Source organism: Haliotis cracherodii, unplaced genomic scaffold (genome assembly GCF_022045235.1).
Source record: "Haliotis cracherodii isolate W230 unplaced genomic scaffold, xgHalCrac1.p SCAF_9, whole genome shotgun sequence".
Lineage (NCBI taxonomy): Eukaryota > Metazoa > Mollusca > Gastropoda > Lepetellida > Haliotidae > Haliotis > Haliotis cracherodii.
Genome location: NW_027266343.1, coordinates 56,696,960 through 56,714,090, shown reverse-complemented (window position 1 = coordinate 56,714,090; position 17,131 = coordinate 56,696,960). Strand labels below are relative to the sequence as shown.

At 40.9% G+C, this 17,131-nt stretch overlaps 1 protein-coding gene across 1 annotated transcript; it reads right to left on the bottom strand.

The window, feature by feature from the left end:
* Positions 1–4,558: 4,558 nt before the first annotated feature.
* LOC139453177 (neuropeptide Y receptor type 2-like) lies at positions 4,559–15,934 on the bottom strand. The gene is made up of 2 exons (XM_071234808.1): positions 15,875–15,934; positions 4,559–5,833 (listed from the first exon to the last, which is right to left on the bottom strand). The coding sequence occupies exon 2, from the start codon at positions 5,804–5,806 to the stop codon at positions 4,634–4,636; it is 1,173 nt and encodes a 390-aa protein (XP_071090909.1). The 5' UTR covers positions 5,807–5,833; positions 15,875–15,934; the 3' UTR covers positions 4,559–4,633.
* Positions 15,935–17,131: the final 1,197 nt, after the last annotated feature.

Here is a 17,131-nt window from a genome sequence, read left to right as displayed (position 1 = left end):
GGCTTCACACATTGTACCCATGTCGGGAAACGAACCCGGGTCTTCGGCATGACGAGCGAACACTTTAACCACTAGGCTACCGGACCGCCCCTCCAAAGAGTCCAGACACGTTTATCACCTTGGTAAAAGCCACCATCATGGTTATAGGTCTAATAAGCCAAGGATGACAGTTAAGACGAGACCCGTGAAGATCCGGGGTAGAATAGGTCTTACGCAAAGCATGCGTGCCGTAAAAGGCGACCATGCCTGTCGTAAGAGGCGACTAACGGACTCGGCTGAAATATTGCCGATGTGACGTTAAATATTAGCTCACTCACTCACTCACTCACCTCTATTGCGTGGATCGATACTCATGCTCATTATGTCCATCTCTGGACTGTCTTGTCCAGACTATTATTTACAGACCGCCGTCATATAGCTGAGATATGCTGAGGGTGGCGTTAAACAACAAACAAACAAAGATGCGCGTTAGCAAGGTTCCTGATCCTTTCTTGTAAAGCAAACTGAACACAGAGAGGACGCTGTACACTGTACACAGACTGAGTGAGTGAGGGAGTATGGTTTTACGCCGATTTTAGCAATATTCCAGCAATATCACGGCGGGTGACACCAGAAAAGGGCTTCACACATTGTACCCATGTCGGAAATCGAACCCGGATCTTCGGCGTGACAAGCGAACGCTTTAATCACTAGGCTACACGACCGCCCCTGTCTACACAGAGAAATGACACCCCACCTCAAACACCCCTGTTCCCCCAGATACTTAACTGATTGTATGCATATATTTGCTGTCATGGGAAGTACGTACTTTTCTAATCACATTAACATGAAGTCTTCACCATCGCCTTCCGTCTTTGGAAAATAATTTCCTGCAAGAAATGTTCTTTGGTTCCAAATTTAAAGTAAATATAGAATCGGTTCTACAAAGCTACTTAAATTCGTTCCTCAGCTACCTATACAAAAGAGATTAACTTCTATCTTTATGTATAAGAAAATTAGGAAATTGGCGTGTGTCGTCTACGGAAATAGTATAAATGAACGCCAAAACAACTTGCATATTAAATATGAAGGAAATTGGCGCATACATACGGTCTACATAAATAGAAAATATGCATATAAAAATGCCCCCGAGAAATGAAGGAAATTAACGAATGCATCTGTCATCTTCAGCAAAGACTTAAGGATGTTGAAATAATACTACTCACACCTGATCGGTATGTGCGTTTAATCCCATAAGGGGGGCACAGGAGAACGAGTCGTCTAAGGCGCCGCGATTCGCTGTGCAAGGTCAACCATACCCTGTGGTCGTTGCTTTAAGTCCACGATGCCCAGTGAGTTTGGTCGTTGGTGCATCAACACGATACTTGCGATAGTATGTTTCACCAAAGACTTAAGGCCTAAAACCTCATTTCGGTCTTTCCCCAAAAGAAGGTACGTCGTAAACTGATAACAGTTTTGTTCAAATTGGAGTTCAGCCTGACTCATTGACACAATCATTCTATAGCAGACATGCTGTGACGAAGATTGAAACATTTTAAAAAAAATATTTAGAAAAAAACCCATCATCAATGGGAATCGTGGATTTGTACCAACGACCTTAAATATGGTTGACCTTGCACAGCGAATCGCAGCACCAATTAATTTGACTATTACTTTCATGTTAATTCAAAAAATAGGAAATCCGTGTTTCGTTGCTCCGTGAACTTGTGACTATTGGCCATCGGGTCTCTAGGCATCTTTCTGGAACGATGCATCAAATGTTCAGCTACCTCGCAGTTCCCTGTTGTTTCGTCTACCAAGAATAAATCATTGTCCGCTGAAGACAACATCCACTTTCACCTTAACTTACTGCCCTCCGACGTCATCTTCTAACCGCGACATCCTCCAATTATGTAACTTCATCTTCCTTCGTACCGTATATTTGTCCATCTAGACGACGTCATCATACAATGACGCCGTTGTCATCTCACAGATGGACGAGTGAGTGAGTTTGGTTTTACGCCGCCTTTAGCAATATTCTAGCAATATCACGGCGGGGGACACCAGAAATGGGCTTCACACATTGTACCCATGTCGGGAATCGAACCCGGGTCTTCGGTGTGACGAGCGAACGCCTTAACCACTAGGCTACCCGACCGCCCCAACAGATGGACGATGTAACCGTTCATCTACATGTCACATCAGAAGAAAACATACAACATGGCTCTGTATGAGGTTTATTGATACAAGGATAGTACGTAACAGTACTGGACCGATATTAGTACAAAAATATATGTTACCCATAACTTGACCGAGCACATTCAAAAGCCAGAGTACAAGGAAATTAATTAAGTCGTTAATAAACAATGAATTAAACAAAGGTGATACAAAATAAAAGGTTTCGGTTGCCAGAGAACACATATAGCTGTTGTATCAACAGTATCCGAGGGAAATATCATTCATATCACATCAACTGGTTGGTCAGTACTATACCCGTGCTCATCGGTTTCACCAAAGTGGTAGATGTCTGAGATCTTCAACACTTCGGGCTTTCCTCCCAAACCTATCTCACACGCTGTGATATAACTGGAATACTGTTCAGTGCGACGTTAAACCCAACTCAGACATTAATGAATGAATTATTATTAATAATAATCTGTCTGTACTCCGCTGTGTCCCAGCAATGTCCCAGCGATCTCCGTGCTTGGGACACCCAGAACAGGTATCACACTTTGTGCCAATGTAATGAGTGTGTAAGCAGAAGGCCCGTTATTAATTAAGAACAGCTCCGCTCCGATGAACATGTTGAAATGGAATCACATTACTACTTTGTGAACATATTACAAAATTAGTCTTTAATTTGTCCGTTACTGATGAATGAAGTTCGATCGAATATACTCGAAAGCTGCCTGTGACACACCTTCACAAGACGTGGAGTTTAAATGTAAACTAGTTTGACAAATCTCTCAAGTGTTATGTTGTTGGTTCGCGGTTCGCGTGCCACCGATTGGTAGGATATTTTTATGCTCAACTTTTCGCGAACACTGGTATCATCACTATTTGATAGTGATTCATAATACAAGCTTATGATACTTTAAGAATTCTAAAATGCACTTTGGTTTTCACAGAGAAATGTCTTATAATTATGGAAAGGGTTTTGTTGCTTGTATTTAGAAGAGTGCGTTATAAATTTGAGGAACACGGATAATTCTTCTTGAAAGATAATCCCGATCGCAACAGAATGGTATGTTCCTGGGATTTGGATGAGAAAGTTTTTCACAGATGTATGCCTATTCATAAACATGAATGCACTTCTACCTAAATAACACAAGTAATCATCCTAAATAGCACAAATAATCATAACAGAAGATTTATTGACCTTCATGGGCTAGGCGCCACAGATACGACGGCTTGAATCACAACTGTATCAGGCAGTCAATGCCACTGCTCTGAGAGACTTGTAGTAATACGTTACTCTGATGGTTGGCACGTTTCATTAGCTGAAAATAGCATCATCGGCATGTATCCATGTGCAAGTAGATGCGTGCATGTTGGATGCTGATGGGGAACATCTCGGCCGTGTCAATAGTAACTTGATATCTCACGGCTTGACGTAATGGTCCATTTTAGGGAAGTTTACAGTGGTTGCTGGGAACTAGTAACCTATGTCATCATGATAAATAAGACTAGGTGTCTAGAGCTTATACAGTAAAACTAGTACATTTCGCCTCGGCGTCTATATTTATTAAATAAACTACCATTGGACCTCTTGGCAAAAAAGCGATCGCAGCATTAATCCTGCACTTTTACGGTAAATGTGAGATCGCTTTTTGGAACGGTACACTTGTGTCAATGATTCTTTTACAGGTTATCTGGGCGATTGGCATCTTGCAAACAGAAATGTATCGAATGCAGTGCTATCATGTTTATACGTTAGATGATGTCATAATTGTTTGCGGACCGCCTCCGTGCTCTAGTGGTAGAGCGTCCGCCCGGAGAGCGGTAGGTCCGGGGTTCGATACCCAGTGCGTAATACCAAACGATGTTAAAAGATGGTACTTGTCTGGTGCTCGGCATTAAGAGGCTAAAAAAGGACTGGTCGGCTCGGAGTCAGTATACTGTGTCTGAGTAGGGTATTGATGTTAAACTGCGGCATGGTATTTCAATGGGCTAGCACTATAAATCGGCATCAGTCCGGACTTGTACAAGCAGCCACACACACATGCATGCACCTCGCTATATACTCTTGGACGCGACGTTTAACCCCATTTCACCTCACCGATAATTGTTTGCCCTGTCTAACTAAACGAAGTGTTCTCACAATATAGAGCAAAACATTATACTTCATCGTCGACATTTCGTTTACATCCATCGGCAAACGTTCTGAGTCCAGTGGCAGATATATGAAAAGATGCAACCATTGCACTTTATCGAGAAAATTAAAAATATAACTGTTTAATTGTATCTCTGTCGTGACATCCGATGCTATATACTTCCATTTGACACATCCTTTGGGAGTAGTGCAGCTACACATCAGGCGAAAACATCAATAAATGGATTGGGGTTGCACAATTGTTTGAGTGTCGCTTCGATATGCCAAGAAAAAACAATAAGGCTACAGCCCCCAATAGGAAAGACAAGTTGTAGTCACGTGTTATTCTAAACGTCGTTCATGAACAATGGAATATCCCCGTAGGTTGTGTGTTGACATGGACAACATATCGGTTTTTGACCGGTGTGTGCTGGCCTCAATGTATTGAAGCATATCCACCGAGCTTGATATCTTTGTACTGGCCCATCTCTGTAGATCACGGCGAAAGTTGGAGTTGAACCATCCGTAGACAACCGGGTTTATACACACAGAGCACAGCGCCACTAGAAGGCAAGTCGCGTGGATGAGTCGGAAATCCTTGTCCTCAAACACCCCCTGATCAAAGTCGGCCAGGATGTTGACAAGAGTTATTGGCAACCACGTCACCGCAAACAAAACAGCTATGCTTGTTAGTAGATACATATTTTTACGATGACTCGCCATGTTTCTCTTAGCACGGTGCACCTCCCTCAGTGAGGCTTGTCGTGTGTTGATACGGACGCGAAGAAACCGACATATGAGGACATGGAGCGTGATGATGGCAAGAACTGGTAGAAGGTACTGCATGAGTAGAACGGTCACAGTATAGCACATGAGTAGCTCGGAGGACTCCCAATGTTCAATACAGATGGAGTACAGGAGGTAGCGGGAAACGCCGATAACATCTTCCACGCGATTAGTCAACAACTGCGGGAGGGACATAAAGAAACCCACAAGCCATGTCAAGGGGATCACATACTTTGTCTTCTTCTTGTAGTGACTCCTGGTCACCGAACACACAATCACACGGTACCGATCCACGGCGATGGCCACTATGGTAAGTGTTGATACTGCCACATAGGTTGTTTGAAGCGTTGGGACGAGTTTACATAGCACCAAGCCCAAGCGCCAGTTTTTGAGCGTCATCCGCACCAGGATGAAAGGCATACATAATATGCAGGTCATGATCTCACAGATGGACAAGTTGAGGATGTACCAGTTTCGTGTTGATTTGAGGTTCCCGTTCCTGCAGATGATGAGGCAGACAACGATGTTGCCGGAGAGGCCACACAAGATGACGAAACAGAAGATGACAACGAGAACAAGCTCGGTCTCGGAATTGAACCAGTGGTCCGAGACCTTGTAATCCACAGCCACCCTGATGAGGTCATCGATGGTGAAGTTTGGAGAAAGGTTGTATTGATTCATGTCTAACATGGACAGCAAGCTGGTCGACAGGTTGGCCATTTGGAACATCTAGCGTTTGTACAGGTCTTCAGTTACCTGCAAAATAAAGGGGAGAGTTTTAGTACAACATGGGACGAGAGGCAGACAGATCAGTGGTTGATGGTATGAGGAACTACCCATTACACCGGGACACGATAACATACCACAACTGTTACCCAAGCAATCCTTATTAGTCAGTGAATACACAATGCCATTTAGAACGTGGTCAAATGTAACAAATGTTGTATTTGGGATAATTTTTTCTTAGTAAGCTACAGATTCTAGTACTTGTTTGGGTAGAGTCCATACGGGATTCGAATCCACACTGCCAGAGTCAGGCATCTAATCGCCAGCACACAAAGTTAGCGATGAAATCCATTCAGCCACCTAGGCTTTATATTTCTTACTTCCTTATTAGAATCTGTACTTTACTAAAAAAAAGTGTTATCCCAAATATACCGTTTATTAGTCAGCTAGATAATTACGAAACGCAGTGAATATTGGAGCCCAATAAAAACAATTATATATATTCGTCCTTTTAAATAAGACTACGAAATAGCGTATCTCTCTGAATTGTTACACAATTACCATTAAATATTCTAAAGAAATATAGCTTCCGGTAATATTGGCTCATTGTTAATTGGTCACCTGTTTATGAATAATAATGATATATGAAAAAATACGTATGTATTAGTGCATGACTCGCGAAGAGATAATATATCTCAATATAACACAATAAATCATATATACTAATCAGAACAAAGAAATATATATATAAACGTATGTAGACATACGTGTTCGTGTACATAAATGAAACATTTCTGCCTTGGACCCGTGAAGATTCCGGGGTAGAATAAGTCTTCAGCAACCCAAGCTTGCCGTAAAAGGTGACTATGCTTTTCGTAAAAGGCGACTAACGGGATCGGGTGGTCAGACACGCTGACTTGGTTGATGCATGTCATCGTATCCCAATTGCGTGGATCGCAGCTCATGATATCAATCACTGGATTGTCTGGTCCAGACTTGATTCTTTACAGACCGCCGTCATATAGCTGGAATTTTGTTGAGTGCGGCGTTAAACAACAAACCAGCCAACCATTTCTGCCTTGAGTGGGAATATCATCATTAGGACAATCTGGCATTGCAAAGACACTGAATCAATTGAGCTGAAAAGGTTGGTAAGGGGGCTTGACCCCGTAGTCTGAACAGTTTCATGCATGTACCACCGAGAATTGTAAATAATCGAGGCTCGACCAGACAAACCAGTGACTTAAAGCATCAGCAGCGGTAGGTACGATCGGATTACGAAGACACAGGGCGCCAAGTCACAGAACCCAATCGCATCTTAGTCGACCCCGACGACAGGCATTAGGGAATGGGGACCTACTCAAACACGGAATCCCCAAGGGATAATACTGGAGAAACAAGTCCAGGATTAATGTAATTTGTAGTCTTCGTCGTAAAAACGTAAAGAAAACTTTAAGATTAATGATGTCGTTTATTTAAAGTAAAAAATTAAAATATTCAACCCAAAATCCACTTAGTTAATTTGATTCAGAATATCAACCACATATTTTCAATCTATTGGGACGGAACTTGTAGATTAATACTTTTTTACATTGAATACATAATACATATGCGATAAATCTGTCTTTTAGTGTCCTCGAAACTCCCAAGGAGCATATCAAACAACCTTTTGCAAGATAATACAACCATTAAAAACCACCACCTACCAGAATTATCTTCCTCAGTCTCAATTTCACTCAATTTACATCCGGATTCCCCGAGAGGAGAAAGCAATTAAATTATATTTGGCTCGCGATGTATTGACAGGATCAGATGATGTGATATATGAGTCCTTGATCGCAAGGCGGTACACGGGCTTGAACTAATTGGCACGATTATTAAATACAAGTATTTACGTGAAATGTTAGTTTTCGAATTTCCAAAGATAATACCCCGGAGCCCTAACAGCTGATGACTTCAGTATTAACACTAAAGGATCGTGAGATAATAGGTTGTTAGCGTTTGTGAGCCTCTTTCTTTTATTATGTTGTTCACGTAGTTTATTTAATAAAATAAGAATAAAACAATCTTGCAAAACCGTATCTTATAATAAAATTCTAATGAAAATGAAGTAACAGAGATGTGCTGCTTGGCGTGTTAATGACTGTCAGATTATATAGTTACCTTCCCAAGTGGATCTACTCCGGGAGAAAAAGATTGCTCCGTAAGTGTTCGTTTTATTTGTGAAATCTTCGTAAACAAGTCATAAAACTAGCCGTATGGAAACTAATTTAGTTTGACCTTCTCCACATCGGATGTCATTCGGCAGTACCTACGCTGGAGTAAAGTGACCTCTGGCGTCTGTGAAGAGGCTGCAATTCTCCTGACCTGACGTTGACCCCAATATAGAAGAAAGCCTTAATAATTTAGAAAGCGCGTTATTGATGTAACAAAATCAATGAAGGTTTCATCAAAACGTCCATTGAAAGTTACATTTTCATTTCAGCAGCATTTGCTTGAATTAACAGAATCAGTATCAGTGTTAAATAACTGGACATTATAGCATATAGAAACACGCATGCCCATTCAATTGTTAATGACGCGTAACAGCATAGATCCACAATCTCCAATAGACTCATATCCAAGGATATTACAACCTATCCATCGATTCAAAGTGTGGTCCTCATCACCTTCAATAATGTCTACCGCCGTCATATAGCTGGAATATTGCTGAGTGCGGCGTTAAACAACAAATCAACCAACCATTCAATAATGTCTAATGTACAAACTGATTACTTGATTGAACGCGTTTTCGATCAGGCTTCACCGGAAGAGAATGTCAGTCAAACTAAAGCACCCAGGTCCTGGTTGTCACAAGTCCATTGCCGTGTAGTTAAATGCCAAGTTAAAGGCTCTGAACAATGTCGTGTTATAGGACAATGCCAACCTAATATTCTTTGGAAAGTTAACGAACACCGTCAGGGTAAGAACGATTCAATATCCGTATCAGATGTTTTCGGTTTTTCAAAGTAAGACAACAGCAGTGCATACGCTAGTGCGAAACAGAAACTTATATTGATCATTATGATCTACGAAACATGTCTGGGCAATCACTGTGATATTTTAAAAGATTTTTCTTTCTTTTCAATGACGCGTTGCAGGAATCTAAATCATATAATGTGCAGGGCATCCTCCTAACGCTTCACGATAATCGCTTAAACCGGTTCGGTAGGGAGTCGAACGTTCACGGACGGACAGGCGACGGAAAAAGCGCCATACCATTCATTCATTTGGACCTTCGATCCTGGAGAATTACAATAATATTCAAGCTTTATGAATATTGTATCCTGTGCAAAATTGATCTTTTCATATTTCGCTGCAAAAGAGCATGAGTATGAGAAAAATAAACATGAAGCTACATATTTTATACCTTCAGAGATATTTGTACCGGATTTTGTCGGTAAAACCGGATAAAATCTCATATTTCATGTTTTGGCAGTATATACAGTTAGACCCGCTTTGGAGAATCCTAAGAAAGGAATGTTACCGTTATCGTTGCATGAAAAACATTCCCGTTGTTGTTATCAGCGCCATATCACTTGTGGGAAAACTTACCTTTAACGATAAACGCGACGTCGGGTAGAGTTTCTTTGTTTGTAAGCTGTGGGGGCGGTCGGGTAGCCTAGTGGTTAAAGCGTTCGCTCGTCACGCCGAAGACCCGGGTTCGATTCCAAACATGGGTACAATGTGTGAAGCCCATTTCTGATGTCCCCCGCCGTGATATTGCTAGAATATTGTTGAAAGCGGCGTAAAACCAAACTTACTCACTTGTAAGCTGTGTGATAGGTACTCAGATAAATTGTGACTGCAACCGCTTGTACTGGTCAGTTCTAACACCGTTTTATACTGCAGGTCCAATGAGATATCATGCCACAGTTTAACATGGATATCCCACTCAGACATAGCATACTGACTAGGGCACTGTTCCACAAAGCGATCTTAGAGCTACGAATATCGTAAGCCAGTATTAAAGATTAGGAGTTACGATCACCTTAGCGCTAAGATGGCTTTGTAGAACGGGACCCAGTCCTAGTTAATGCCAGGCAGGGTAATAACAAGTACCATCATTTAACGTCATTTTGTATCATACGCCCGGGATCGAACTATCGACCCTCCGTTCTCCATGCAGGTGCTCTAACCACTACACAAAGAAGGCAATCTCACATTACGCTGAACACATTACATATTTCTAAGATTTCGCAATTCATTAATTACGTTTATACAATCTAGCTAATCTCATACCACTTGAAGAGCCTAGCTGTTTATTTCGTAGTTCCAAGATACAATGTTCGTCATTCACATGTTTTACTGCTAACAAGCTCTGTCTCTCTGACAGTATTGCATTTACAGTATGATTCACAAAAATCGAAAAACGTATATATACAACTTACTTTATCAGTATCTAGTGATTTATCAGGTAAGTTATACATAATACGAATTGATACGTTTTCACAAAATATTTACGGTAACAGGTTCTATTTTAAAATAAATCACACCTACGGATATGACTGCTTCGCTTATCCAAGATGATGATAACAACTAGATCCTTGAGACATTTGTTAAACCCATGCCCTGTACAGAAACCCAACTATTTGGGTAAAATACAAATACGTCCATCGTTATGATTTCTTGTTTTCCTATATTTTTAAGACCTTCTGAAATTTCCACACGATGGATGCCGCTTCGCCAAAACTGGTATCATTATTGTCATCAGAGTGATTCGTAAGGGAGATACTTGAGCGCCGCTTATCATTATATTTGTCATTGGAAAGACATTTGTCTCCCGGCACGTTGCACACTTTCCTGGGGAACTGTCAACCGGAAGATTACTTCCGTAGAATGCGGAAGTTGCATGTTACGTTTCGAGACCTGCTCAAAACAGGACGTAATAATTTTAATAAATGATAATAATAAATGGACATCATGTAGTACCTGTCTTTCGCAGTCGTATTTTGAAAATGAGAATCTGGGGCACAGTGAATTTATGGGCGTATTCGTGTAAGTAAAAGCGACGTGAATATTTCCATAATCAAGAGACATCTACGAAAGTCAGAATCCATTGTACGACTCCGACTGTATCATAAGAATGTATTTATGGATCACATCAAATGGTGATGATGCCGGCTGTTCATGAACAGTTCATGGGCATTCGGTCCCACCAGTGGCACATGCAAAGGTAGGTCAATTAACGTGAAAAAAACCCACGGGAACATGAGATACAAGTCAAAATAGGGAACTGTATCGGATATCATTTGTGTCACTGATGCGTCAGATTTGTAAATGTCTTCCACATGTCTACCATCAGCCTTTTCACAGCCTTAATAAACACGGATGTTTAGGATGTGAACGCATGACAAAGGCTAGGGTCTCACTAAACAATGTACAACATCCAACAATTCTACGCGTTTTGGGGCCTATATATGTAGTAAATATAATGATATAATTAAGTGATAAATAGTTTTCAAACTAGGACAATGAAGTCATGCATATGTAAGGAAGAAAATGATATTTTTATGACAGCATTTGTCAAGTCATGAAGTTACGCTGTTTTGTTAGTGATCAATCTCCTAATCATCGAATCCAAAGGTACTTTCACATTAAATACAGGATTCGTGGCTGGGGCTGATTTTCTGTTTGTTTTGATAGTTGTAGCAGCAGGCAAGAGTTGTTGTGGTAGAGCGGAACTTTAACTACTGACATGTTCTAACTTTCTTAGAGTTAATCCTGTCCTATTGTACTATATATATTGGCTCTTTGCGTTCTGCACCATCACAGGGCAACTATACTGGCCCACTACTTGCAAAACTGCCTTACCAATCATGACTCGGGATATTGTCAACACGTTGAGGCTAGGAACATGTTTGGGTCTCTGGAAGCGTTACACTTATGGTACAAAGAACGTGCGCGGGCACTGAACATCAATTCTATGAATGCATGTGAATGTGATGCTACTGGATGCGCTTCTTCTTCCATTATCACACGAATACATTCTTAAATGTGAATTTAGACTAAACAAAGAAGAAAGGCTGATAGTGAAACACCACTCGGAAGTCGTACGTCAGTCTCAGAGAAAAACCCAAGTTCAATTCTGGTACAACATTTGATTTGTGAATTTTGTACACCACTATCCCACATGACAAATGAAGGAAAAATGTTACTCCTTGATCCATTGGGCTTTTGTTGCATATCTATCTTCAGAGCTTCAGGGCAATTAGTGAAAAATAAAAGCAAATGCTAAGTTTACTGAGGAAACAATATGCGAAATGCTGGACTTCCGAATTGATAACATTTATCTACAATTTGGGGGTAAGACGTTTAGGCAAGAAGAAGGCTTCCCCGTGTGAACCAACTGCGCTCATTCTTGCTGATCTGTTTCCTTATGCATGTGAATCAGAATTTCTTCTCGGATTGGCATATAACTTTAGCTTCAGGTATATCGATGATCTGATATCGTTCAATAACGGGGGCACGGGTGGCCCAGTCGTCTAAGGCGCCTCGATTCGCTGTGCAGAGTTGCGTCCCTTGGGCACGCCAGAAACCTATGATTGTGGGTTCGAATCCCTGTTCGCCCAGATTATGTTTCTAGGTTTGTCAGCACCATACCCGTGCTCGTGGGTTTCACAGAAGTGGTAAACGTCTGAGACCTGCATCACTTCGGGCTTTCCTCCCACATTAAGCTAACACGCCGCGATATAACTGGAATATTGTTAAAAGCGACGTTAAACCCTACTCACTCACTCAGTCTGTGATAGAAATAAAGGAGGCTAATTATACCGCCTCATCTGTTTCATAGTTAGATCTATGCATAAAGATAAAGCCTGACTAAAACACTCTCCACAAGGCTGTATGACAAGAGGGGGACTTCAACTTGCCAATAGTTCAACTTACCCTTTATATCGAGCAATACTCCAGCAGCTCCAACTGTTTTGTGTCTACATTTCACTACACTGGAAGTCTAATGGAGCATGCTCTTTCTACGAAGATTTCAAAGAGCAACGTACAACTCTTGGTCAGACGTTTGATTAAGGTTACAACATTCAAGGCCCCAGTAAAGTTTCCAAAATGGTTTTATTGTAGATTTGTGGAGGACATTTCCAAATCTGATGCATCGGTGACCAACACGAAGTCCGATGCACTTTTCTACTTTCACTTGTACCACTTGCACACAAATGCAAAGGCAAGTCAATTGTTCACCTGAACAAACATGGGTTTGTTCGGGTGAACAATTGACTTGCCTTTGCATGTGTTTGTGACGGATGCCACCGGTTGGGCAGGATACACTCACCTTTTCGCGAAGCCCTGATTTATTAACACAAGACAGTGTTAAGAGTTGGAATAAATACACTAATATCAACTATCATAGCAGACACAAGGCTGTATGCAGCAGATTGGTTATAAAAGCGACGCGAAGCAAAAAATCAATGTTTTGAAGTACTTAGAGCATAAACAGATCGTAACGGTGGCCACTAGATAAGGATGATTCACCGCTGTTGGATAATGATAAAATTCGATCACCGCGTGATGTTCACAAGCACAACGACATGTCGGGAAGATATCATACATAACCGACAGGGGTTTCTCGCCGATCAATGACGTTAAATAGTATATTCTGGGATCGTCTTACTGACATTTATAACAGACATTTATAACATTAATATGATTTAACTGTGATGCACAACCACCTGTTGTCTCAGATATATCTCCTTATGAATACTAATTAGATAAATTGACACTGATGTACTTATAGTTCTTTCAAAGGAGGTAGTTAATGAAACATCTTGTCTCCTACTTCAGCGTCTATATAGCATGCACAGATATTACGCGGCGAGCTGTTGTTTCGAGATGGATTGACATTTCGTACAATGTAAATATATTTTGTACGAGTTCTATACTTGGGCTAGTTTTCTCGTTAATCTAAACGATACATGTTCGTATGTCTCTTAGAAATTTGCCAACAAGAGTGGTGATTTCGATTTTCCAATCGTCATTTTTCCTTTTTGACGGGCAATGTACCACCATCTCCAGTTAATGGCGCCTGCCTTTCTTAATTGCTTAAATACGTACGAGCAAGTACCTTCTATTCAAACTTTACGTCCAGACATTTTGCTTACAAGTAAGCTTCTCAATAAAGGTTTCACTATCAAAGACCTTGTTTAGTCATGTGTTAACACATCTTAAGGTAGACATTCAGTGGAATGTACTAAGTATGACAACCCGCGAAGATCCGGGGTAGAATGAGTCTTCAGCTAACCACGCTTGCTGTAAAAGGCGACTATGCTTGTCGGGATCGGGTGGTCAGGCTCGTGGACTTGTTTGATGCTTGTTTGATGCATGTCATTGGTCCCAATTTCGTGGGTCGAGGCTCATGATGTCAATCACTGGATTGTCTGGTCTGGTTATTTACAGACCGTCGTCATATAGCTGGAATATTGCTGAGTGCGGCGTAAAACAACAAACAAACTAAATATGACACGTCATATGTAGCCTTGATGGGCAGGGTTATAAATAAAAGTGACAAATCCATTCCATTATCATGGAAAGGGCATATGTTATGATCTTTGAATTTTCACACCTCTTTACAGGCGCTTACTATTTTCATTGAACTGTTGTGATTGGCCGGTGCTAACAGCCAACCAGGAAAAGCTTACTCTTTTAGCGTACATCTGGTGTCATAATTGATGTTCAGTGATTCATTCGTACAATTTGGTCGCTTATTGCCTGCCTTTTCCCTGATAATTCTGATAATGTTCCACCCTGGACGTTTCGACGATGTACTTGTATGGTGGAACGAATGAAAGTCCCTCATATGGATATCGTTACAGTTGACTTGGGTCCTGTTTATTAAATGTCTCCGCAAAAAAAAATGGGGTCTGAAAATAATCGAGTCTGGACCAGACAATCCAGTGACTGACATCATGAGCATCGATCCACGCAATTGGGATCGATGACATGCATTAACCAAGTCAGCGAGCCTGACCACCCGGTCATGTTTGTCGCCTCTCACGACAAGCATAGCCGCCTTTTACTGCAAGCATGGGTTGCTAAAGACCTATTCTACCCCGGATCTTCACGAGTCGCAACCAAACGTACGTTAAACACACGACACACTGAAACAAACATCAGAGTAGCTGTATTGGCTCGCTATAACAATGTTTACCCTGCAATTTCAGGATATCAAACAACAATTTTCAAAATCAAGGTTACAAATACTTACCGTGTTTCTCCTTCATTTCTAATACACAGTTTGTTTCATATTTCATACCACGGCGACAGTAAGGTCATACATTTGTATATGTATTTGTTTCACATATGGAATCAAGTTTGAACAAATATAGCGAGTTCTGTTAATTATAAAACTAATCAATTACAGCTGAACGTGTTTCATTCATAGTATGTCAATAATCTTTCTAGGTCAAACATATGTCTATATATATTTGTTTATTTGACATGAACTTTTTACAGTTGTATTGAGTTTTTTGAAACATAAACCGATAAATGACGGCTTGACATGTTTCATTCCAAATTATTACTTTTCATAGAGCTGCATATGTTGCAAAATTAATATAAAGCAATATGAAATATGTCCGAGATATTGTTGTTGTATACGGATGTATACACGAATAAGCAATTAAAGGCAATTCAGAAATACGTCGTTCGTCTCAAATATTTACTCGTATATGATAATTAGACCAGGTATATTTGTAACATAAATTCCTGCGGAACGATATAATGACATAAACGTAAAAAACATCCGTGAAAAAAATACTTGGATAAGATTTGAACTGGCATGAGACTAAATGGAAGAAAACGTTAGTATGTATCTCTGTCCAAGGGAGGGACATAGTCCACACGAAACGGCTGCGGCGTATTCATGTATATGCACCATCATAAAGTATTGTTATTATATTTTTCATTATATATAAATGTAACATTCAGTATTATGGGTCACTATCGACATTTACAGCAACGTAATATATTGTTTAATACTCCCACTGACAGCGTAATAGATGTCTGCTTGATTAATAAGTTTACCTGTACATAATGTATCCTTGTACTTGTGAACATCACCGAGACAACTATCAACCTCTCTTCATACGGCTTTCGCTACAGAATCATGATGTCCGAGTGATCAACCTCACTGAACGGTCGTCAATACCGCAACATTGTGTCCGAATAATCCATATGACCAACGGCACATATACCAGCAGAACAGCCAGTTGTTAGGTGACCAATTAAAGCCTTGTTCTGTGACTCAGAGTTCCTCGCCCACGGCACCGTCCTACTCAGAACACTAACAGCACCCGCTCCGACTGTGGCTAAAGATTAGTTCCGTCCGTGAGTAACGCAGCCTGACAGCGAGAAGCCCGGTCCGCAGACGCTGCAGTCGCCAACTACATCCACCGTCGAGGGAGAGGACACTGTGATGATGTAGGAAATGATCACAGTCCTCCCCGAAGACACGCAGAGTATTGTGTAGCATGGACGGGGGGTTTCCTTGGCATTGGAACTGTCTTATAATCAATACAATCTGCCCTGCTCAAGACTGCTGTATTTAATATATATCAGATTAATAATTCAGATATAAATGACACTAACGCTGATGTAGAGTAAGCATTGTGAGTTTAAATATACATTGAAACAATGACTTTGTGTGCTCAGAACTGTATTTAGTCTCTTGCGTTCCTGATGATTATTGAAATCTGCCATTATCTCTGGGATTTTCACATAAACCTTGCGTGCTGCTCTTTGTGAGTGTTGCATCAACAGTCAGACATTCCCTACAAACTTCGTAGACCGCATACACATTTTAATCATTTCCCGAAATCCTAACAACTGCGACGCCATCAGCACCCCGTCAAATGTTATGTACAAACGTACACGGTTAACCTCCCTGATTTCAGAAAATACATATTTACACAGGTAAAGTCTTGCCAAACCTAAACCTTTTCAGATATGCCTTAAACTTAGACTCGGCTCTGAACTATTGATGATTTTCTCTTTACAACGTTCAGGATGCTTATCGCAGTGGTGAGGTGAGGTGACATTGGGTTTAACATCGCGTTCAGGATTATTGCTGATATGGCGAAGTGCATGAATGCGCGCGTTTGGGTGTGGTTTATGGTCTTGCGTACAAGTTCAAGGGCACAACGCACCTTATTAAAGTCTACTTCTGGCGGGTAAAGCTATCGATAGACTGTGAAACCTTCCAGATTTTACTCTACACACTGATGTGGAAAATGTCGGATGCCAAAAGCATTTCAAACTAAAAGCCATTAGTAGGAGCCGACT